Source organism: Bemisia tabaci, chromosome 8, assembly GCF_918797505.1.
Source record: "Bemisia tabaci chromosome 8, PGI_BMITA_v3".
In the NCBI taxonomy this organism is placed as follows: domain Eukaryota; kingdom Metazoa; phylum Arthropoda; class Insecta; order Hemiptera; family Aleyrodidae; genus Bemisia; species Bemisia tabaci.
In genome coordinates, this window is record NC_092800.1 from 45,892,243 (window position 1) to 45,916,668 (window position 24,426).

The following is a 24,426-nucleotide window of genomic DNA, read 5'->3' on the forward strand; positions in this document are numbered from 1 at the left end:
ATCTTTGCAGAAACGACGCATCGTCACTTTCCAGACGAGAGAACGGTACTGCATTTCAACGTTGCTAAATTTCCGCTTGGAAGTTGTGTCTGTGCGCTGTAAATATGTAATGTCGACGGTGAAACTAGCAGATCTCGTTTGTGTTGTTTAAAAATCTCCGCTCCAATTTTTTTTTTCGGAAAAAAATGAACATATTTATGCTAAAAGGAACTATGTGCATAGGGATTGCGTGTAACATAGTTCCTTTTAGCATAAATACGTTCAAATCAATTTCATTCGTTGAAGTTTTCACACAGTTTTCTTTGTACAGAGAAGAAAATCACGGAAGTTTTTAAAAATTGACGTCGAGTGGTTTTCCATGTAAAAAATAGAAAATTACGGGAAGTCTGCAACGTTGGAAACAGAGAAATGTGGTCTTGTAGTTTCACCGTCGATATATCGATGGATGAAGTGCGAAACCACGTATCTCCGTTTGCGACGTTGCAGATTTTCCATCATGCATAATTTGTTCTTTGAAAAAATAGTCAAACTAATCTCTTGCTTGATTGCTTCCGCTCCATATCATCCAACAAATTGGAGCATTGTACCCCGAGTACCCTGCCATTGGACGGATTTTTGCCAAACGGAACTATGTGCATTAAGACGTATCGACGGTGTAAGTCGGCAATCACATAACTCGGTTTGCAACGTCGCAGACTTCCTGTCATACTTTATTTTTTGAACGGGAAACTACTCATCCTTGTTAAAAATTGGCGATAAGAGCTGCGTTTCAAAATACCATAGAAATTCTTGTGGCCGGCTAAAGAAGGCTACAGAAAGTCATATAGCTGGCTGTAGAATGCGGAGAAAATCGTACGGCCGGGCTATACAAAGCGATAAAAAAATATGCAGCCGGGCTATAGTTCCTATCGCCGGGCTTTACACTTTATCGCCTGGCTGTTGCTTTTTCGCCAGGCTATAAGAAATTGTGTAGAAATTCGTGTGCTTTGGAAATCATTAAGTTTGATACGGAACCACCTTAATATTTACAAAACACACATTATATTTTCCTTTAATACATATTTCTTTTCATCAATTAAAATGAGAATAATCCATACAGGATGTGCAAACATTTCAAAATCATGAGTTGAATAACGCTGACTCCGCCAGATTAAATATTAGAGCCTAACACAAAGCGGCGCGGCGACGCACTGGCGCCTACAAACCTAACAGGGATACCTCACGCATTGCGCAACGCGTGAAGTATCCTTGTTAGGTTTGTAGGCGCCAATACGTGTTTCGCGCTGGCTGCCCGCCTGCCACGGCGCTTGAAACAACTATTTCACACCAGAGGTATTGCACAGTATCATACGAAACTGAAGGCGCTCTAATATATTAGTAATGGCGGGCATCCATCAAAAGTACGGAGCTTTCCTCGCAAAATAAATCAAGATACTACGGCCCAAAAAGAGAGCGGTAGTCCAAAAACTCACTAAGTCCTAGCATCCGTAATTAGTAACGTTTAGCATACACTTTATTGTCTGACTGTTACTTAATCTCCATCGGCTATAAAAGGCTATAAGAAATTGTGTAGCCGGCTATAGAAGCTATTGGAAATCTTACAGCCGGCTGTAGGTCTATGGTATTTTGGAACACAGATTCTACTGCCAATTTCTACCAGGGCAACGGCAACTCTTTGAAACGGCCGTGACTTTTCTTCTCTGTGCGAAGAAAATTCTGCAAAAACTTCAAGGAATGATGTCAATTTGTTCTCCTTTAAAAAAACAACATAGATGCGGAGATTTTCAGACACCGCAAACGAGTTATATGATTTCTGACTTACACCGTCGATATGATCCCTGAGACCCATAAGAATATGCGCATAACTGCACTTCGTACCTAATGCACATAGTTCCGTTTGGAAGGACTACGTCCAATTTTAGGGGATAACCCCAAACACTCAATTATTGTCCAACTCCATTTTGGCCACTTGATTTCATTTCGTTCCCCTGCAAGTTCCCAAAAAAGGGGACAATTTCGAAAAGGCACCTCTATATCTTACCGTCATGAGGTACATATCGAAACTCGGTGAAACTACAATGTGAATTTAATCGGTATTACACGAAAACTATCCACGAACTCGCCCACGGATCACGGGCACATTGCTTATGACATTGGACCGTATTTCTTTTCCGCATGAAGCACATTACAAAGCTTTCATGAATGGGGAAATTTTATGACAACCCTAAACTGAGTTCTTTGTCTCGCAAATCGCCAATAAATTAGGAAACGGTAGAAAAAACGATTAATTTGTAAGCTTTATTCTTTCATTCTATTAGAATTGGTTACTCTCGTAATGGAAAAACACGCATTAACTAAACTGTAGAATTTCTGCGTATTAACGGCTCAGCACGAGTGGTTTCAATGCACTACATTGTTGTTAGAGTTAAAGTTAGTTCTATTATTAGTTTTATTTACTTTACATTCTACTAATTTACAAAATGCGACGAAAAGTCCTGAGAGGAACCCCTCGTGAATTGCCCGGCAGAGATTCAAGATTTGATTGGCCCCTGCTCCTTCATACCTCTCCGTGCACTCGTACCGCAAAACCGTACTCCCCCCCCCCCTTCACCCCCTCCCCCTTCAAAGTTGAATCAGACATAGTGGCTTTTTACTGAAAAATTAAGTCTAAATCTACTTCAATCCATCAAAGTTGTCGATGCTAAGGGTGAAATTCGCATTCTACCTCTAGATGACGCCCCTGAATGGTGATACAGTAATTATCAGCCTGAAAGCGTTGGTGAGGTTTGATGGGCATTCAAACTTTCACGTGTGTCCATACTCTACCAATTAAGGCGCTCCAGAGTTTTCATGCGAGACTCGGGTGTTATTTGTTTGTTTTCATTTATCGAGAACAAATTAAACGCGATAGCAATTAACTGATTAACCGAGATGCTCCTCTGTTTCATATCTGTTAGAAAAATTCTAAAGTCTGCTTTAAGTCTAATTTTATTACCACTGGACCGCCAGACAAAGTATGGGTATCAGGGCCGGATTTACCTACTTGCCGCCTACGGGCCGCCTTTATTTTGCCGCCCCCTCTCATTCGTTTTGAAACACCGATACAAACCATCAAGTGAACGTGCCGGAGGAGGAAGGGTGCATAAGACGTGTTTACTCGCGTTGAGCACATTGTTGGTGAAAGCCCTGTCAACACCAGCAAAAGTTCACGGAACTTTGCGCGGAAATTAAGTTCCGTAAACCTATCTCTGTGTGGACGAGGCCTTTCATTTATAAGAAAAAAACGAAAAAATTATGAAAGAATAAACATGAATGTGGTTTAATATTTTTAATTTCCGCCACCGCGGTGTTTGGCGCAATGCGTGAAGTATCTCTACAGTCTTGTAGGCGCTATGCGTTTCACGCGCCGCGCCAACCGCTGCAGACCGCACTACGTTTGACGCGATGCGTGAAGTATTCACGGAGTCTTGTAGGCGCTAATATGTGTTTCATGCTGACCGGCGCGCCGAGGGCTTCTCCTTTCCATCTCAAGTCGTCGTCATCATTACTCTCTGCGCCGCGCCGCTCCGGGCAAAATTTCGTGTTTGGATTCTCTCTTTCAACTTCTGTCTCTTGTATCACCGAAAGACGAACAAATTAGAAATTACTATACTTTAACTCTTACGAAATGAGAGCTTTTTCCGCCTTTTCTCGTTTGTAATTTTTTTTCTGAATCAGATTTTTTTCTTGATACCTACATTTGAAAAAATTACAAAATATGTCAACAGCGTTAAAAAGTTATCCCTCTCAGGTTTTTAACCTGCTGTAGATTTTTAAATTTGGCTCAATACAGAATTCCAAGAAAGTAGGTTTTTCTGAACCCTAGTTCTCTCCCCCACGCGTGGATCCAAAATTTGACAGAACATTGCCTGGAGATGAGCTGCTGTTTCTATTGCTTTATAGCAAGAAAGTGACTTCGAGATGGTTGAATTCCCAAGTAAAATAGGTGGCAGGGCATATATCAGCTTGTGATTAGCAAGGTCCATCGTGTTTACTCCGATAGTTGGACGTACTTCTGTCAAACGGAACTATGTGCATTATGGTGAAAGCCCTGTTATGCATTTATTCTTATGGGTATCAGGGCTCATGCCTTAGTGCACATAGTTCCGTTTGACAAATATACGTCCATTTAGTAGGTTTGAACTGCAACACGATTAAGAAGAATGAAAGATTAAGCTGCATTAAATCAAACCGTGGATATACCGCTAAATTTGGTTTCAATGTGTAATTGTGCTCTGGTACTTGAGTTTTTTACCATGCTGTAAATATTGAGTTTATGCAAATGAATATAAAAACAATATCCTGCATATATAAGCGATTAAACTCTGCCGTCCTATTCGGGACCTCCTGAAAAAAAAGAGCGTCCCGTTGAATTTACCGCCTTTTTCATGGCGCGAAACGTTCCTGTCGTTTGACCCCACGTTTCCGTTTCCTGTGATTTCCAAACACGGGAACAAAAATCAACGATTGAGCGTTTTTGCAGGCAAAGACCCCCTACGAATGAGCAGGCGATCACAGAGCGGGAGTAGCTGGTGGAGCGTGCATGAAGCTCGCTCGGACTTCATGATTATACTCTGTTGCTCTCTCCTCTCCTCTACTCTTTGCACATCACATAATGGCGCCAAGCACAAATTTCACTCTCGGAGAAAAATTAAACTGCTCAGCTCAGGGAATTGACCTTTTTGATCGGGATTAAATTTCTAAAAGAGTTCAAACCAAGTACTAACCAGGGCAATTCTCAAAATTCTTTGGCAAGACATTTTTCTGATATAATTTAAGGATTACCTAAGGAGGGAAAATCTTTAGCATATCTGGAGAAATCACAAGCTTGTGTGGGGGCCCCGCAGCGTTCTGAGGCATTGAAATCAAATTCTAAACGTACCTAACGTACCTACTTACATTTTGAATTTTGATGGAAAATAAGGGGGGAGAGGCTTCATTTATATCTGAGCCATGGGGATGCCAGATGATGAGGGATGAGTTTGAGGATTTTTGCGCTCAGCAGAGATGTTTTCAGGAGCATTGGGGGAACTAGTTAGGAGGAGGGGGGAGAAATATTACCCTCTCCTGACTTCAAGAAATATGAGGGCTTTTGCTAAGTTAGCTGTGTTGCTAGACTTTCATTGTGGAATTTGTAATTCTACCAAAAATATTTCCATGTGAAGATGAACCATCAAGCTAAAAATTTAACTCAGCATTCGCACAAATTTATAAATTTTTTTTGTGGCACAATGGTACAACTTCTGGGAAACATCCTGTTAAAGGTAACGAGGCACTTAGCATATTTCTTGAAAAATTTGCTAAAAAAATATCTTTGCACATTTCTGCTTTTGATAACTTATACCTACAAAAGTACATAACGATCCAAAAAGTGGTAAATTTTACCAGTCAGGCATCAAGGGGTGAAATATGGGAGCATAAATATAGCATTAGGTACCTACCTAAGATGACATTTGAATCAGTGAGTTCGAAAATACACCAACTCGGAAAAAAAATTTTTCAGGAAACACTTAAAACTTCGCAGCGGGCGAAGAAGTTAGTTTAAGAAAAACTTTTTTGGTGCCAAAGGACGCAAGAAGTACTCTAGAGACTTTAACGCACCAAGTTTCAGATACTGATTTTTCATAGTCTGCCCTGAAAAATTTATATTTTTTGACCTGAATAACGCTTGCATATTTATATAACTTGTTGGCACAAGGTATACTGAACCGAAAAAATAAAACCGCATCGGATAGTCGCCCGTTTCCCTTGATCGGCCAAAAATTGGTATTTCCAATGAAATTCTTCGATTCTTCCCTTTTCCCGCGTCGCCGTTTCGAGCACTTCCGATTGCAATTTCGAAATATCCTTTTGCGTGCAGATGCTTCTACTTATCCATAAGTGTTACTAAACCGTAAAAAAGTGAAAATCGAAAAAAACCCGTGTTGGAGTGTTTCCGAACTCACTGATTCATTTTACATTATTGGAAACATGATTATGTGGATGGATAAGGTGGGGAGACGGCAGACGATAGGATGGGTTAGAGTAGGTATTGGTTAGAGAGCGCTCGAACTGCTCTGAGTTCCCGTCGCGCCACGCAGCCATCTTGCCTGCTCATTCCGAGGGGGTCTTTGCCTGCAAAAAGTAAACATCAAAATCAACAAAAGCGGTTCCACGCATTTGAGGTTATGTGTCGGATTATCAGGGCTTGTCAGTGACTAGGTTGTGAAACTTTGATAACTAATAAACTGCATAGTGAAAAAAGTTCGTTGTGATTTAATTTTTCTGAAATATGAATTTTTTTACGTGACTCAAATCTTCGAATAGCACCTTCCACCGGTTTCTCGGTTTTTGTCACGGTACTTCTCATACGTTCTAGCATCAAGTGTTCAGCTGTCAGAGTGAAGATGAAGTTCAAAGTGTTCGAATTTAATCTCCGAATCGCTATCATGATTCTATCATCTTGTCTGAATCATGTAGTGGGTAAGATATTGGAAGATTTTTTTCCATTCAATAGTTTCTGTCCCTATTTTCTTAGGTTGTTATCGCGAGGTTATTAGTCCTCGAATAAATATTCATTCCGAGACTGCGCCTGCTACAATGAATGACTAAGAACATTTTAACCAGAATGCTTCACAGTGCAGTCTTTTCCTATTCCCAATGTCACCGATGAGATTTCAAATTTTACTAATGATTTCCTTCATACCAAATTATATCTAAGTACATCCGTGCCCAGAGTCTATTCAGACGATAGACAAAAGGGCTGATCTTTCAAATTCTACCCGTCTTTAATCTCTGAAAACTCCCATCATTGGGATAGAAAATTCGGCAAGCATTGAAAGTCTTCATGCCATAAATTTAATAAGGTCTTTCCAAAGGATGGTGCATTTTATTCCAATGTAAACTAGATATGCGTTCTAACATAACATATTAGTTTCTTGAAGGAATTCCTCCAGTCCATCACACAGGTTTTTCTATACCTACACTCATTTTGATTATATTGCATCCACCTTCCTGCCTAAAATTTAAACCTAAGCTTTACACGGCTCTTCACACTAAATTGAAAAGTTGCCTCTCTGGGTTTCATTGGTAAGTACGCAAACTCTAAAATCAGAAAAAAGACTAGGGTGATTTCATATCAGTCCTTATCTTCCTCAATATCATGTTACTTTCAATTTTTTCTTTATAGATTATTTACAGCAATCTGCTAATTTTCAATGTTTCTTTTCAAGTCAAAGGTAGTGAACAGATGAGTATCCATGATAGAATGTACTTGACAATTGACAGCACGGCTGCTTGCTTCCGAGTCATGAACGGCACTCACTCCTTTGGATGCTCTTGTAAGTATCATGAAATGAATGGCTTTAAAATGGTTTTTCCACCAATGAATTGACAAATTATTTTGTCATTACTCAAGTGTAACCTCCAAAAATGCATGGCAAAAAAGTATTATAAATGTGTGCCAGGGGCTCTCAACCTGTGGTCTGCAGCTGATGAGTGGTCAGGGTGTCTACAAGTCTGGTAAGTCCAGAAATAGTACTGATTTTTGAAGAGGGCTCCGAAAGTACTGTAAAAGTGCAGAAATTTGGTAAGAAGGTCCGGAATTCTTTTCATTTTTTGTCGCAATTTGAGCGAGAAATTCAAATGTTTAAAATTGTTTGAATTTCGTCGAATGGAGGTACTGAAAAAGAACTGAATTTTTCTGTTGAGGAGGTACTGATTTCTTGGGAATGTGCTGAAAAAGTACTGTAAAAGTACTGAGTTTTGGCCAGCCTGTTTTAGCAGACACCCTGGTGGTGCTCTGCAAAGGCTCACCTACATTGGTTTCATTTTTTGGAAAAAAAAAGGCAATCGCTGAAAGAAAGAAATTTTTTGTAGAAAGAAACAATTGTCACAGCCTCTATGAAATTGTAGGCTGCCTGTAGTGGTAGGTAATTCCCCGCCTCTTTAATAAAACAAATTGTGAAAGTCAAATTAAAAAAGCATAAAACCGAAAAAAAACAATGAAAAGGATTGTTTGTTTTTGTTGGTGATGCGGAATCCACAACATCTCCTGGAGAAAAAATTGTCTGCGGCTAAAGGAGGTTGTGAACCTCTACTGCACACAGAAGAAAATCATTATATACTGAGAACAATGCTTTAGTCTGGGCTATAGTGTTATATTGAAACTAGGATGCTCGTTATTGCAAAAGTCACTTTTTAAGTGTGTCCAAAAATTATACTCTTGTTTGAAATGTACCAAGAGCATTGTGGAAGCTATTATTTCTTTTTCTCCGCATGAGTCTGCCTTAAATAAATTTCTCTACTTGTAGGTGTTGAAATTTGCTCAAGTTTTAGGGAATTATCTCATATTAATAATTTGCTTCCAAAACAGGATAAACAAACATGGAGACCGAAGTTTGACATTCTGACAGGTCTGCACATAGTGCTTAGAGTGAATCCAAAACTCTAATGAACACATCGACTTATGTTTGAAGTAACAATTCGGATTTTACAGAGGACAGAGTTAAAGCTCAAAGCAAAAATTAAATAGTTAGCGTTGTATCATCTGTACCCAGTACAACCTGTCACGAACCTTTCACTTGCAGAAATATTGCCTAGAAACCAACAAGTTCAATCTTACTGCGTCTTGGGAAACGCAAGCCATTGCATCCATTCAAAACCATGCATAAAGGACCTCTTTTCTGTGGTTTTTTTCTCTTGAATGACTAAATGCATCAACTGCCATAATCCATATGACTTAAAGCTGCAGATTTTTTCAAAAAGTTGTCGCAGCACCTGAATAGTCTGACCAAACTCTGCTTGCACTTAAGAATCCCATTCTTTTCTATAGATTAGCAGCTGTCATACATAAATACTAACCTCTTTTTATTCTACTTTTTTGTAATTTTTACAGCAAGCTTAAACGGAAATGTGGGCGTTATCCATTTGATTGAATCACCTGCTGATCTCACATGGTTGGTCAATGGTACAGGGAAGGGGCCATATGTTGTAGCGCTTCGTCCTCCAATGTTTCGTCAGTAAGGAACAATCTATTTCAAAATCATCATCGAATATAATTGAATAAACAAGAATGTGCCTCTCATGTTCAATTTGAGCTTAAAAATTACGGAAGTCTGGTATTTTTAAATTTTCCCTTTTTTGCAAAAGTATTTTTTCTAAAGGTACGCCAAAATTATTTTCCAATGTATTGAAACAAGCAGTGCCCGAAAAGTTGAAAATTTGAGTTTTAGGTTGTGGGACACAAGGACAGGGTGTCTACAAGTCCGTAAACAGTACTGATTTTGTAAGGGCGGTCCGGAAGCACTGAAAAAGTGCGCAAAGAAGGTCCGGCATTTTACTCACTCATTTGTCATTTTTGTCGCAATTTGAGTGAGAAATTCAAATTTCTGAAATTTTTCGAATCTCGTCGAATGGAGGTACTGAAAAAGTACTGAATTTTTCTGTTAAGGAGGTATTGAATTTCTTAGGAATGTACTGAAAAAGTACTGTAAAAGTACTGATTTTTGGCCATCCTGTTTTAGTAGACACCCTGAAGGAACAAAGACAAGAAAAAGGTCCTCTTCTATATCTCAATCCAAATGTCTTTCAAGAGATATCAAACAAGGAGTCCCTAATAGGAACTTTCAAGTAGCTCTATGTTCTTTAATATCATCATTTTGTAGTTGAAAAGCCGCAACTTCAACTGAACTCATGCACAATTTTCCATAAAATCTTCGTGTAAGTTGACCCTTTTTTCTTATTTTACAGGAGCACCCTATCGCAACTAATTGGGAATGAGAAAATATCGGGCATGCTTCTAATGAGTGCCCCTAGTGACCCCAGGGTGAGTTCATTCTCCCATGCCGACTCGTGTCCAAACAGGTATTCGAGTCTTCCAGGCTCGTGCGATCCTGAAGCTCCATGGAACGAGAATGGAACAGCTTTGCTGCTCCAGGATTGGGGCTTCCCAATGTTTTTCATAGAAGATGAAGAGGCCATAAATAACATCACACAAGTAAGTTACTTTCGTAATCTTGTTTGTTATAGGTACAGTAAAAGTTCGTTAAGTCAAATCATTGGGGGACCTATGAAAATTTCAACATAAGTGGCTGGTCGACTTGCTCATTTTTCCGCTTAACTTGCAATGGAGATGTTACAAGTGTGAGGAATTTGCAATTTGACTGTTGATTCTTATGTAAAAGTTTGTGAGAAACATGATGGTGCCACTAGTTTTCTCTGAAATCAACTCCCAAGCTCAAAAAAAGCTCTCAAGTTGAGGCCAAAATGGAGGGGATATCCCACGCTATCCTGATAGTCCACCTCTGCATCAAGACAAACTCTCCATGCAAAGACAGGGAGCAAATACATCGACAGGGCTGCCACTTTATTTGGGGACTCTAAGACTGATATCACAACATCCCTGCTAATGTATTTGCTCCCTATCTTTGATGTAGAGGTAAACTCTCAGGATAGCGTGGGATATCCCCTCTATATCGGCCTCAACTTGAGAGCTTTTTATGAGCTTGGGAGTTGATTTCAGAGAAAACCAGTGGCACCATCATGTTTCTTGCAAACGTTTACATAAGAATCAACAGTCAAATCGCAAATTCCTCACACACGCAACATCACCATTAGCTTGAAAATCGTAGAAATTTGACTTGAGTGTCAATGCACACATCTGGAGATTAGCGAGCTCAGTTAAGGTGATTCATGTGATTGACTAGTGTTTCGTCTTAGTGTAATAATGAGCACGCCCAAGGAACGTGTATTGAATGCCTTGTCGATTAAAAGGAAAATGGAAATTTTAGACTTTACTGAAAATAACGAAAATTGGAGAAAGAAAAACGTTTGCATAATTTTTAAAATTCCGAATAGCATGCCTAGTAAAATTTTAAAGCATGAGAGAAAATTCGTTCAGCAGAACTTCAGTGTGATGGTACAAAAAATTTAAAGAATCTTACTACCCTAAATTAGAAAAAATTCTCGCATTATCAAATCTCAAAAATCTCTCTGCAAATCTCAATCTAGTGTGAAGTTAAGAGTAAAGTGAGCCAAGCTTTAAAAAAAGGAAACAAAAAAAAAAAAACTATCAAATGCAGCAATTTTCAAACCTACCCACAAGCAAATGTAACTTCTACATTTCCTTCATGTATAAAGGTACGTAACTACAAATCTCTTTTTTACATTTCTTGTGTCAATGTTGTTTATTTTCCCTGTTTTTTCTCGTAAAAACCCGAAAAGAACCCCGCACAATCCTTATGGGAAATGATTCTCTATAGAGTCTGATAAAATTTTTGGGTTTCAGTGCTTTAAAAACTTTAATCTGCCTCTGGATGAAACTCAGAATGACCGGGCTCTCTGCGCTTTGGAACTTAGCAGCCATATGTTTTCTGCAGTCAACTCTCGTGTCTGCACCCGAAGGAACGAACTCATGTCTCTCAGCAGCTCTTTCTCACCAAGTGAGTGTGAATCTTTTATTCTTACTATGATGTGTGCATTTTTAATTCAGGGCTTGTCAAATTTTTAAATGTGTAGCAAACAAGAGGTATCAATGATAAGCTTGATGGACACAGTTGGAACTATTAATTTATATTTTAATACCTTGATTCTTTGAAAAATTAAAACATTCATAATCTTTCATATTTCAGAATGCTTGAATCAGAAATCATAAAATTGTAATTATATGTAATCGTTTTGGACCATTAATTATCAGCATCAAGCCACACCTCCTCTTGAAGAATTTTGCTTTTGTCATAACCAAAGTTTTTTTTAAAAATATGAAGTAATGTGGAGATCAAACATCTTAATCCGCTCGTAGGGTTAAAAAAATTTCTAAAAGTTCTGAGTTACGGATTTTGCTACTTTCTCTTTCTGTTTCTCACTCAGAAGAAAAGGAAAGAAAATAGTCTTCTTTTTCAAGATCCGATCAGCCAGGATGTGTGTCAATATAAAATGAACCATAGAAACATGTAGATGGCTGAATGACGCCAATAATTCACCTTGCAATTTATTTCAGTTGTCAGTTACTTTCATTTGGTTAACAGAAAATCAATTTCACCAATTTTCCGTAGGACAGTTTCTTGCCCTGCTTCCTGTGATTATCAAAATATTGGTGACTTAGATCAAGGAGTTAATACCTCTCATCATTTTTTTCTATTACTCTGTGAGTAATCTTTCCCCATCTTTTCAGTCAAATACTGCGACCCAATCGGTGGCAAGAACATTTACTTTCCAGTCCCACCGCTGAGATCTCCCAGCGAGACTGCAAACGAGTCGGTGATTATCGTAGCCGCCCGCATGGACGCAGCATCTTTGTTTTATGGCTCTGCTCCAGGAGCTCTCTCTGCTGTCACTGGCACCGTCACAGCATTATCCACGGCCAAGCTTCTATGGACTCTTTATCAAAGCGCGCCTGTTGAAACAAATGGTAATAACTCAAATTTTGTAACTTAATTTTTGTTCTCTCTCTTGAATGTTCTTTCATTTTAAGAAGGTTCCTGTGCATTTAAACTCTCAAAAATTTAATGAATCTGGGGCAAAAATGTAGAGAAATGAAGAAAAAGTTCTATTTGAATCAGGGAATTATCAGAATCTCATGGAAAAGACAGCTTTTCTTCATTGCTTGTTTTTCCACTATCTTACAAGTTTTCTTGATTAGCAGAATGAAAGTTCCTGAAAATTATTAGTATTTTTCAAAAAGAAGACTGATAACTATGAAATTGATTTTTCTAAAGCCAATTGATTCATTTTCCTCTCCATCAACTGCGACCTATTTTCACTCCATACTCGTCTGAAATGCCTTCTTATTGTTCACGGTTTGAAGGTTTGGCATATCCAAGGGCAGTTTCTTAATTGCTAACCAGCGAATAAATAGTTTTACTGTCAAAGAAGTTTTGTACATGATAAGTATTATTTGTTTAGTGCCAAAGAAGAGTATTTGAAAACAGTAGTACATAAATAACTTTCGTGATAAAGATTTCACTCCTTTGTTTATGATGTTCATGATGTATTTTCTTTTTTTGTTGCATTATGAAGAGACGGTATTATTCTTGCTTTTGAATGGTGAAACTTATGACTACATTGGCTCAACTCGTGTTGTCTACGACATGAAGCAGAAGATGTTCCCGAACCCTACCAAATATCTGAGCACTAAAAATATCAAATTATTTATCGAACTATCACAACTCATGTCCCCGAAACAGTTGTATTATCACTATAGGAATGCATCGGTAAGTATAAATTACTTTTATGATCTTATTTTCAGTTTTTATTTGGAGTGCACCTCAAATTCTAAAATTTTAATATTTATCAACCAACATTATGCCTTGACTCGTCCCAAGAGGTGAATGAAGGTTCCCTCAAGAGCCTATCTGAATAATTTTTTGATAAGTTTAGGAAAATCGGTTTCTCAATGGCCCCCTAATTTTATTCAAATTGTGTGCCGTTTGTGTTAAATGATGTTTGGTATCACTACATTTTCTAAAGAGTTTATGGTAGTAATAAACTTGCTTTTTTTTCAGTTTTGCTTAATCCTCAATTTTTCTTATGCTTTCATTTCCCTTTTACAGAATCCGGAAGTTGTTGAAAATTTCATTCAAAAGCTCTCAAAGTCAGTTCAAACAGTAAATTTCCTTCCAGTAGACGGTTCTCTGCGTTTGCCTCCTGCATCATTTCAAACATTTTTGAAAGAAGACCCGAACATACCAGGCTTCATTCTTACCAATGACTATAAGAAATTCAACAACAGGTATGCAACCCTACTCATTCAAGTATTAATATCTCAGGCTATATTTAGAGACTCCTGGAAGCACAACTGTCCATAGGATAAAGGACCTACCCAAGAAGCAATAATCATGAGATAATGAGTCACTCGTGCAAATTGTTGAATCATTCTTTTTGTTAATTTTAGATTATAGATCAGCAAAAATAATGAAATCCCTCCAAATAGCAAGTTCCTCTGTCCAACATTAGCTATTGCCGTTCAAAAATTGTGGCGTATAACATCATCCACCCCAGCATTAACAAGGTCATACACCATATTTTTGAACAGTGATGTCTTCGTTATTATTGGATGTTGAAATTAGGGGTTTGGACCTACATTTTTATTTTTTGCTAACGTATAAGCCTAAACTATTATAGCGCAATTGACATAGTTGTGTCCGCTAATTCCATCTTGTCAATTGCGCTCAACTGACCAATTGCCGTTCATTATTATTATAATCCATGAAATGACTTAAAATTACTCCTTAATTCAGGCAGTTTTTTGGTAATTTTATTTCAAGGAACAAATCTTAATAAATAGAAATAAAATCACAACTTATGAGAACTGTATCAATAGGAAAAATTTGGGCAAAACTGCCGAAATGATGAGATTCTAACAATTTTATAGAAATAAAATGGTAAAAAAAGAATCATCGTTGTTTCTGCAGTTTTGCCCAAATTCTTCCATTCGATACAGTTCCCATTTAGTTGCAACCTTGTTTCAGTGATTCATATTTTCCCCATCACAAAATGTTATTTTGGTAAGTGCCAAAAGACTCAAAATTAAGTTATTTGATCCCATTTCTATCGTAATTTTGGGAAAAAAGGAGAAAGGGAAAAATCTACTCTAAAACATCTATGTTTCCTGTGTATCATCACATTTTAATTACTTATTTACGAATTTTATCTTAATTTATGCTTTTTTTAATGGTTTTCTCTCCCTCAACAGGTACTATGAAAGTATCTATGATGATGCCCAGAATTTGGGCTATGAGTATTCGAATGGTACTAAAGGAATATTGCCGGGTTCCGTACAGTTTCTGTTGGCAAATCTATCAACATCTTTAGCCCGCGCTCTTTATGAAACAATTTTCAAGCAGGCGGCACCAGACAATGCAACAGTTACACCCAAGCAAGTATGTGATTCTTTGTTATGATGTGCAGGAATCATTATTCGGCCAAAATAATTCAATGGAATATTATTCTTTTGTTTAAAAAGTCAGTTTTACGCACAAAATTTTAAAACAAAACTATCAATCACCAAGAAAGTCACTATGATTTTTTTTTTGTCACTAACTTTGATTTTTTTATAACACAAGTACTTTTTTGTTACCTGTCTAAAAATCCAAGCGACTTGAAATCACAGGATTATTTGTTTAAAGTGCAATTTATAAGCTGAAAAGGGAATAGAAGAATGACATACACTTTGTAGTGATTGGTTGCATCGATTCACACCAATGGACCAAATCTTCAAACTGCCTGTTGACTATGGCTGTTCATATCTATTCATTTTAGTAGCCAATTTCCTTGAAGCGTAAAGCAAACTTTCACTTGTCATTTGCAATGCAATCTGATAGCAAATCTAGAATCCATTTGGCAGTTATTTTACCGATCTTATTTACATTATCATGTGTAACTATATTTTTTGCTTCTTAGGTGGATGAGCTTTTATATTGTTACTTGGAGAACCAAAATTGTTCGCTGTGGAGGTCTTTTGCCTGGGATGCAAAACTGGACGCAAAGCCAGCATCCCTTTACGTTGGTGTTGATAGGCATACGAATGTTGCGACAACCTTCACAGCTCTGACTCTGGCAGATTTTACCGCTAACAAGACTACCATCCCCTTTGAGCAATGCTCAACCGATACAAATACTTCATTGGTGAGTCTTTTAAAAATCTCTCTAACAATAATATAGAAGAATGTGTAGTTTTAAAGTTTGATCATTCTTGTCACAGATATTTTACTTTGTGTTTTGAAAACTTGACAAGGAGGAATTAGGATAGTTCTAAAATTTCCATTTTTTAGGATCTAGATGAATGTGCACTGTGGCAGCCCGAGAACATAGATATAAAATAGGACAAGCAAAGGCAGGGATGAAGCTGAAAAAACACAATAATTTATAAAACATGGGACGTTTCGATCGGCCTCTATGTCATTATCAACCATTGAAAAAGAATTTAAAAATCTAAAAGAACAAAAGTTAAAAAAAACAATGTTACTGGCCCCTGGTCATGGCAGCGAGAAATTTTTTAAGATCGGTTGATTTTTACTCGACATACGGTTAACACCGTCAGAGAAGTCGGGAAAGTATCAGGGAATATAGAAAAATCAGAAAAATTACGAGTTTTTCAGGGAAAAATCTTCAAGATAAGTACCTTTTTTTGCTTTTCAGAATGTACATATTGATGTTTTGAACAACAATTGGATAGAAAACGGTCGCATCTACTTTGCGTTTTTTCAAAATCTCATCTCTTATTTTAATATTTTGGAGGGAAACTAACCAACATCCCTATTCAAAAAGTGTCACAACTTTTACTGTCCAAGTGAAGATTACATATTTCTAGAAAGATTTTAAGGGAAAATGTTGGTTTGTTGCATTCCAAAAAATCAAAATAGGAGAGGAAATTTTGAAACATCGCAATGTTGGTGTGATTGTCTTACTTTTCTCTATACATATGCTTGGGTTTAGAAAAGCCTTTTATCCTTCGTAACTTGTCTTGAAATCGGGGAAATTTTATCCTTTGTAACATTTCTTATAATCAGGGAAATGTCATGGAATTCCATTTTCTAAATTTCATGGCTTACATATAGACAGCAAATTTGAATTTCCCTATTTTTTTGTAAAGGAATAGATATTTGCGATAAAAAAAAATAACCAACTGTTCAGAGAATAAAAGAAACAATTTCTCTCAAATCATTGATTATTAATGAAAACTATTTTCTCAGGATTGGAGTTATATCTGGATGTACGGAGATGCAACAAGTGGTCGGTGTATCAAAACGTATGTCAAGCTCACATCTGCATCTAGTCCTGCATTTGAAATCCCAGGTAATGTATATTCAAGTACTTCTTTTCGCTCAAAATTTTCTAGAAATTACTTTCATCTAGCTTTCTGTCATTACAAAATGTTCAGGCGAAGACACTCAAATTAAGGTTCTGCTTGTGACCTTGTGAGAATAAATATATAGAGCCACGATGCCAGAAGATAAATGTTAAGGGTACATATTAAGCAATTTTTTAAAGTTTATGAAAAAAAATATGATTTGAGTCTTCCATCAAACATGCTCCTAGTCCAGGCAAATAAGCCATGAAAAGGGCTATAGCCTGCAAAAATCCCGGGTAGTAATGTTTTCATCGATTCCTATGTAATTTTTGACGCTGAACCCGAATTTCAACTTTGCGCCCTTAAATGCGGACCGGAAAGTTGCCAAATTTGGCAAAAATGGCCTAAAATCGGCCTTTTTTCTGGATTATGACCTGTAACTTGCTAAAAATTGATCTGACGATAAAATTAGTTATTTTCAGAAATAAAGCTCGATAAATTTCCTGTAAAAGAGTTCCTATACTTTTTTTGCTCAATGCAAAATCAAGCGGGCTGGCGGGCTCCGAACTTTGAAAAATGAGGAAAAACTGTGTTTTTCGCGGTTTTTGCCCGATGTCTCGTGCTTTAATCGTCCGACGAGTAATTTCTGGACAAATTAAGTGAAGTACACTGAGTGAAATGAATTGATGTATATAATAAGGATAACCCAACACATTACAGTATGCGCAATTTTTGCACATTTTACAAAGTTCGGAGCCCGCCAGCGCGCTTGATTTTGCCTTGAGCAAAAAAGTGTGTAGGAACTTTTTTATAGGAAATTTAACGAGCTTTATTTCTGAAAATAACTAATTTTATCGTCAGATCAATTTTTGGCAAGTTACAGGCCATAATCCGGAAAAAAGTCCGATTTTAGGCCATTTTTGCCAAATTTGGCAACTTTCCGGTCCGAATTTAATGGCGCAAAGTTGAAATTCAGATTCAGTGTCAAAAATTACATAAGAAAGGATGAAAACATTGCTACCCGGGATTTTTGCAGGCTCTTTTCCTTGTTTGCCTGGACGCATATTCCCAAACCCCGCGTGGATTGTGAAATCCCGTTTAGACCCCAACCGAAGCCCCTTGTGCGGGTCCGAGACTCCTCCGCACCGGCTCGGCTCAGGTAGTCTCTCATCTCCGTCCAACCTTCATGCCCTTCCTCTGATTTCTTCTCAACAGTTTTGGCCACGAATTAATCGATGTAATATTTATTTATTCAGTTGAATCTTTTGAAACAGCAGAATTTGAGGACTTTTTCGGTAAAAGGGCGAATGGAGCTTGCCATGCTGTTGCGATTGCGCAGTTTTCTTACCGTTCGCGGCAAATGAAATTCATTCACAGTCGATTTATGTCCTTTAAATCGCCAGGAAAAACTCTGAGCAGATTTAACGAAAAATAAACAGCAAAACAGTCGGATAGAGAACTACGTTGCACAATCTTAGCAGAAATGGACGTCTCATACGCCCTTTCACCGAAAAATGCCTAAATTACGTGCAGTGGAAATATTTTTTAATGCCGAAAATTTCGCAATGCAAAGTCATGACGTCACCTTCGTTGATCGCATGATCAATAAACTTGTCTATTGGCTATGCCTACCGTTATGTTCTTTGTAAAAAACATTTTTGATGGAAAATAACTCTCGGAACATTTTTAGAGCAGCGCAATGCATATGCATCTCACAAGCCTCTTTGATTAGTGGAATTTGCGGAGCTTTTGTACTGGAAAAAAATGATTACGTAAGAATTAATATTCTTGAATTTGCCGCTAGGAGGAGATTTCTCTTGGCTTAAGCTGCAAAATGCGTACCTACTTTGAGAAAAAAGCCGCTGCCGCTCATATCGAGCAGGATTCGGCCTTATTCGAGTGACCTTATTCTTGATTCAAGAGCAGTATTCTTGACAAAAAATTCAAGTAATTTTTTTTTTTCTTTTTTCAATTATTTCCTTTCTTTTACTTATATAGTTCTGCGCAGAACCTATCACCTTGCTTGAAAGGATAAACAGTAAACCTGGTGGTGAAGAAAAGTTATAAAAAAAAGTCTCTGCATTTGCGAGGATGAATATGCACTTGGTGTCTCACCCGAATCAATAGGAGAGCTATTAAAACCCCATTAAATAGGAATAGAAATTTTTATGAAAAATAAATGTTCCCCAAAAAAAGTTCATCATTCAACTACGTTGTTTGAGAGACTGAACATAATGAATGAAGGCAGAAACCTAAAAATACTGTCAATGGTGCATTTCAAAATGCACTCAACATGTGACAACTCTGCGAAGGGCTTGTTTTGAGGAGGAAGAAGATATTTTCCGGAAAACAAAAAGAGTGGACCGCGAGGTCACCCCCATTCATTCCGAAGGGTTGAAGAGACAATCAGACGGGGCGGCGAGACGCGAGACGGGAGAAAGGAGAAAGGAGAGAGGATGGCCGCAGTGCCCAAGGCCACTTGCTGAAGAGGCCCATGCCGACCGCGGCAGGGCTCAGAAGGCAGCGGCTAACGATTTTGAGGACAGGCTAGATTTTTCACAATCCACGCGGGGTTTGGGAATATGCTGCCTGGACTATCTCTAGTCTCATGCAGAGTAAATTGCGTTCAATTTAATTCATTTTATTGTTATCTAAAGTTTAACAATTGCATACCTCAGATTCTAACATGGTAAGTCTCTGCTCGTATTTTATTTTTTATGAAAAAAAAACCAACCGACAGTTTCTATTCGAATTTTCTGTGAATTTTTATCATTCTTGCTATAAAAGTTGCAAAAACTTGCAAGGAAATAAATACATGTTTTGATCAGTTTCAATTGATGCAAATCAAACATTTGAGACTTTCGAACACTCCTATGTATTAAGTTCTGCATTTTTCGCTTCTAGCTATTGTTATGCCAATTAAGGTCACCAAGTTTTATGTTGATGTGACAATTTTATGAAAAAGTATTGTGTAAATTCGTTTGGATATGAAAAAAGCCGCTTACTTTCGGCTGTAATTATGTTAATCAGTACTTGGTTATTTTATATTATTTTTATTTTTTTGTAGATTACAAATGGGATTCAGGCGAGTTTCCAACATGGACCGAGTCTGTTTGGAGTGAGTTCAGCATGAGAATGTTCCTGAAACCATCCCGGAGCTATGAAATATTTTCGTTATCTCTCGGTGTAACGGTTATTATCTTGTCTCTCTTCCTAGTCCAAAGGGTTAATCACTGCGCTGGTTCTATCTTCAATTCAACTCCGTAAGTATGCTCAATGCTTCGAGAGAATTAAGACTCTGAAATCATGGAACTCTAGTTTTTAGATTGTAATTTTCAGTGTTTCCAAAAAAAAACTTCTTTCAATTTTCCATCTCTTCAAGAAAAATGTATGTGCTTAATCATACAGAACTCTCGAGTAAATTTCTCTAGAATGTCAAAAAGATAAATGTAATAAGCAGAATCACCTGGAAATTTTCCAAAAAATCATTTTATGATCAACTCACTTGTAATTTCGTTTCGCTAAAAAATGAAAAAATTGAGTTTTGTCATCTTGCCTTATTTAATTATCATAACGAAAAATTGTCTGCATCTTTCTCAAAGAAAGAAACTTCCGTTCAAACAACTGTGTTATGATTCATATAGCACCCCCAAATGTTTCGCCTCAATTAATCGACCATTACAGTTAGTAAAGAAACTGAACATCAATTCGGAAAATCACGGTTTTTGGTGGAGAATATGAGACCTTTTAATGATTCTTATTTTCTCTGAAGACTTTGATTATATGAACTGATGCTTGCTCAGCCATTTTTTTCCAAAAATTTCAATCAACCGTTTTGGACAGCTTGAAGGGCCACATGAAGGAAATTGTGGTTTTTAAAACTAAAGTTCATTCTGCATGCTCTTAAAATGTATATTGTGAAAAAAGTGTAATTTATCTTATTATTTTATTTTTCAGGTCAAGTCCTGGTAGCTAGGGCTTAAATGGAAATCACATAGCGCTGACAGTCCTGGAAGGAGCTGGATCCCCCGTTTCTGTATAAGGCAATATCTTAGATTCAAAGATATTCTCCTAAAACAACTTGTACTTACAAAATGTTAAGTACTCATAATTTATTTACTGTAACTGTTTGTTACTGTAACTAATTTTGTGCACTTATCTGTAATTTCAGGGATTCATATTCCCTCTGAAAGCTCCCCACTCAATGTGTTACTGTCTCATCTCCTCTTCGTGTTTTGAATATAAGTTTCAATGCTGCAATGGGTCAGTTGCATAAATCACTGAATCGTGATTTGAAGGTTGAAACTTATAAATATGTAAAGAAGATTAAAATCCTCTCACATGCAAAATTTCTGTATCAATATTAGTAGCGTTATCTTTTCTTTAAAAACCTGATCGATTATGGTCTGTCAGAACTGTCAAGACTTGATTCTGGGATCTATGCAACTGTCTAGTTTTCAGATAACTGTTTCCTAACCATGAATTATGTATCTCAAAGACCAAAATTTATTAATCAACAACTCTAATCAACATCTTACAACTGTAAGATGTGTTTCAGGATTTAGTAAATGTTAGTGTTCCTTTATGAGTTCCATTATTATTAAATCAACGTATGCGAAAACGTCCGATGACGAAGACAGCGTTTCAGAATTTGAATGGACAATTTTGTCGTAACTTAACAACTTAAGATGGTTTAAGATGTTAGGAATGTAGAACAATTTTATAAATAATCCCCTAAGTGTAATTAAACGTTTACAGAAGAGATCAATCCTATTCATCAGTGTCTTCGGACAAAAGAAACCCAATTATGAAACCCTGTATTGGACAACGGACGTTTTCGCATATGTCAATTAAATTTGGTCAGTCACCCAGGCATTGTTTGGATATCATCAGTGGCGATTTTTCAAGTTGGCAACACTGCTGTCCCTCCATTCAAATTCATTAAAAATATTGATTGTAAGTGAGGCAAGCTGCCTCGGTAAAAATATAATATTTTATATACATTTAAATGGAGGAAAAACGGTGTCATCAACTTTCAAGAATTGTAACTGATTTGCATGTGTAGCTGGTTTCTCTGAACTTCACTATTATAATGGTCACCAACTTCAAGTGCAGGAAATTTATCTGAAATTAGATTTATCAATGTATAAGATCAGTATTGTGCCTTAAAAGTCCAGATGCATTCTGGTCTTGAAGCCAGAAGGAAAGCCTACAACGGAAAGTCGCACTGATTTATTTTTGTCTTAAATGGTACGATATTTTCATTATTGTTTTTTTTTGGGGGGGGAGGGGGGGCGCCTCAACAGGTAATTTATCAGAGATGATTAATCAAATCTTAAATGGAGGAATATCAGAGAGATTTGCTGGGACCCACAGTGATCTCTAGTCAGAGGAAAGTTTCCTTTAATTCTTCAAAATTGGATTGAACTTAGAACCAAATTATTGAGTAAAATAAAAAACGATTTTGTATTTTTGTCAAGAGTTTTAAGCCCTCCAATCTCTAGGGTTAAAAATCAATGAGACTGCGTGAAGGCTGTATTTAGCAAAAGGAAGTAAAGTGATGTTTTCAAGAAAAAAATATCGAAACAAGTTTTGACTTTGTCCAGAGGTTTACGTTTTCTTGCCGAAAATTTGAGGTTTACAAAAAATATAGTGTTTAAAGATTTGACTTAAAGTCAATTTTTTATATTGAGCCTTTGGTAGAAATTAATTCCCTTTGCTAATTGCTGTCATGTAAAATTAAAATTGCGTCCCGAAAAAGTCGTATAATTGATTTTTTTCTTGCATTGAGAGAGGCTATTCATTATCTGTGATAGGTAAAACAAGACGAATGCATTTCTTGAGTTGATTATTGTTCCCTATATTTAAGAATTTTTGTCTTATTTGAATTAAATGGCACTTAAATGATTAATTTCTCTCCAAGTACTAATTCAGTATATGATTTAAAATAAACTGAGCCTCATTCTTTTTCGCTGGTTTCTAGTCAGGCAATTAGTTGAAGAAAGCGATAATTTAAATGAAAAAGTCCTTGACACTCAATCAGCGTTAACGAATCAAAGTCAACGATGCAATTTTAGGACAAACCAAATTGTGGTTCCAACCTTGGCGATCAGTATAATTAACAAAAAATAGGTGTATTTTTTTACAATTTTTAAGATCGTTTCAAAGTTTTGGAAAGTCTAATTTTTAGGTAAATTTTTTTCTTTTTCTTTTGCTTTGTCAATTTTAAAAAGTTTCCTCCATGTTTTCTCAGGATCCTACAAAATTTGGGAAAAAATAATTTTCTGCCCTCCTTTGCAGTTCGCATCACTTGCATTCATATGGCTGATTGTTTGACAAGGATTACAAAACACTGTGAAAGATGAATCTTCCCCTTGTATATAATTAAGTATTTTTTTTTTCATGTGTTAAATTTTTTGTAAATCTTGAAAAAGCCCTCTCTTAGCTTTAATATCTCATTGTTAATGCGTCCTTTGTACAGTATTAGTTAACTAAAAAATTCAATCTATTTGATATATGCTATTTCTGCTCAGTCTGTCACTCAGAAGAATTTTATCATGTAAGTGTCAAGCAAGTTGTCTCGATCTATTTTTAATTATGATGAATATTCATTATGGATCCAAGTATTATTTCAAAGTATGCCAACAGAAACTTAAAAACCAAACATTTTTTTCATCCTTGATAGTTTTTGAATGGATGAAACTGATTGCAATTTGAAAACATTGATACCTTTTGAAACCTCAGCTTATTTGATGTTGAGACTGGTGATAACTATAATATTTTAACATTCTAACAAGTAACTAACTGCTGCTTGCATTTTGTATTATGCTAAAATCTACCTGGCAGCCTTAAAATTGTTTTTATTATCCTTCAGCTCAAAAATAAGTATATAAACATCGCTCGAATGTATATATTTCCATAAACTTAAATTTTTTCCATTATTTTGTATGGAAAATGGCAATTTCTTAGAGTTCAAAGATGACACAGTGCGGAAAAGAGGCAGTGTAGGAGAGAAAAAACATTCCCCTCAAACAACCCTTTTTGCTTTTGGATCTCAATTCTTTCTTTTAAGCTGTGAACCAAGAGGCTTACCAAAAGAAAAACCCATACAACAGTGGTGGCGTTTGAAGCGCAAAACCACAGTTCTGCCGTGCTAAGGAAGAACGTCGTATGAGCCTTTAGGCATTCCCAAATTTCCTTTAATAAAATGTGAATTTCCTGGTAAACTTATGAATATTTTCCTCCCAATGCTTCAGTTAATTTTGTTTGCAATTTTACCGTGAGATTCTGAAAATTTAAAGGAAAAATATTCATAACTTTCCTCAAAAATAAACATTTTATCGATGGAAATTTAGCAACACTCAAATGCTCATACGGTGTTTTTCCGTAGCACGGCAGAGTTGCAGCCTTGATTCTAATGAATTCAAACCTTCTTTTCATGTACTGCCTTGCGTTATTCCGGGCGAATAATCTCTAAAGTTCGTATGTGATGGAATCATTCCGACTAAGTTTTTTTGAATTTTAAAATCGAAATTCTGTGTCTGATGGTCGACAACAATGAATTTTCACTGAAGTGTAATTTGCTTAATTTGATAAGGTTAAATTAAGCATGTTTTTGT

General features: G+C 36.7%; 1 protein-coding gene across 2 annotated transcripts; it reads left to right on the top strand.

Moving 5' to 3' along the window:
• The first annotated feature begins 26 nt into the window (after positions 1-26).
• Nct (Nicastrin) lies at positions 27-24,000 on the top strand. 2 transcript variants are annotated; one of them, XM_072303406.1, is made up of 13 exons: positions 27-45; positions 7,251-7,358; positions 8,915-9,038; positions 9,769-10,015; positions 11,306-11,459; positions 12,191-12,427; positions 13,036-13,229; positions 13,569-13,747; positions 14,711-14,897; positions 15,418-15,642; positions 16,710-16,812; positions 19,875-20,070; positions 20,765-24,000. In XM_072303406.1, exons 2-13 carry the CDS (start codon positions 7,268-7,270, stop codon positions 20,781-20,783), a joined length of 1,956 nt encoding a protein of 651 aa, XP_072159507.1. In that variant the 5' UTR covers positions 27-45; positions 7,251-7,267; the 3' UTR covers positions 20,784-24,000. The 2 variants fall into 2 exon arrangements, with proteins under 2 accessions (XP_072159507.1, XP_018915571.2); XM_019060026.2 differs by lacking the exon at positions 27-45 and adding an exon at positions 6,194-6,501.
• Positions 24,001-24,426: the final 426 nt, after the last annotated feature.

Coding starts and splice junctions, on each gene's coding strand:
- Nct (XM_019060026.2), top strand. CDS start 6,426: ATGAAGTTCAAAGTGTTCGAATTTAATCTCCGAATCGCTATCATGATT. Junction 10,016..11,305: donor CCATAAATAACATCACACAA/GTAAGTTACTTT, acceptor TTTGGGTTTCAG/TGCTTTAAAAACTTTAATCT. Junction 11,460..12,190: donor CAGCAGCTCTTTCTCACCAA/GTGAGTGTGAAT, acceptor CCATCTTTTCAG/TCAAATACTGCGACCCAATC.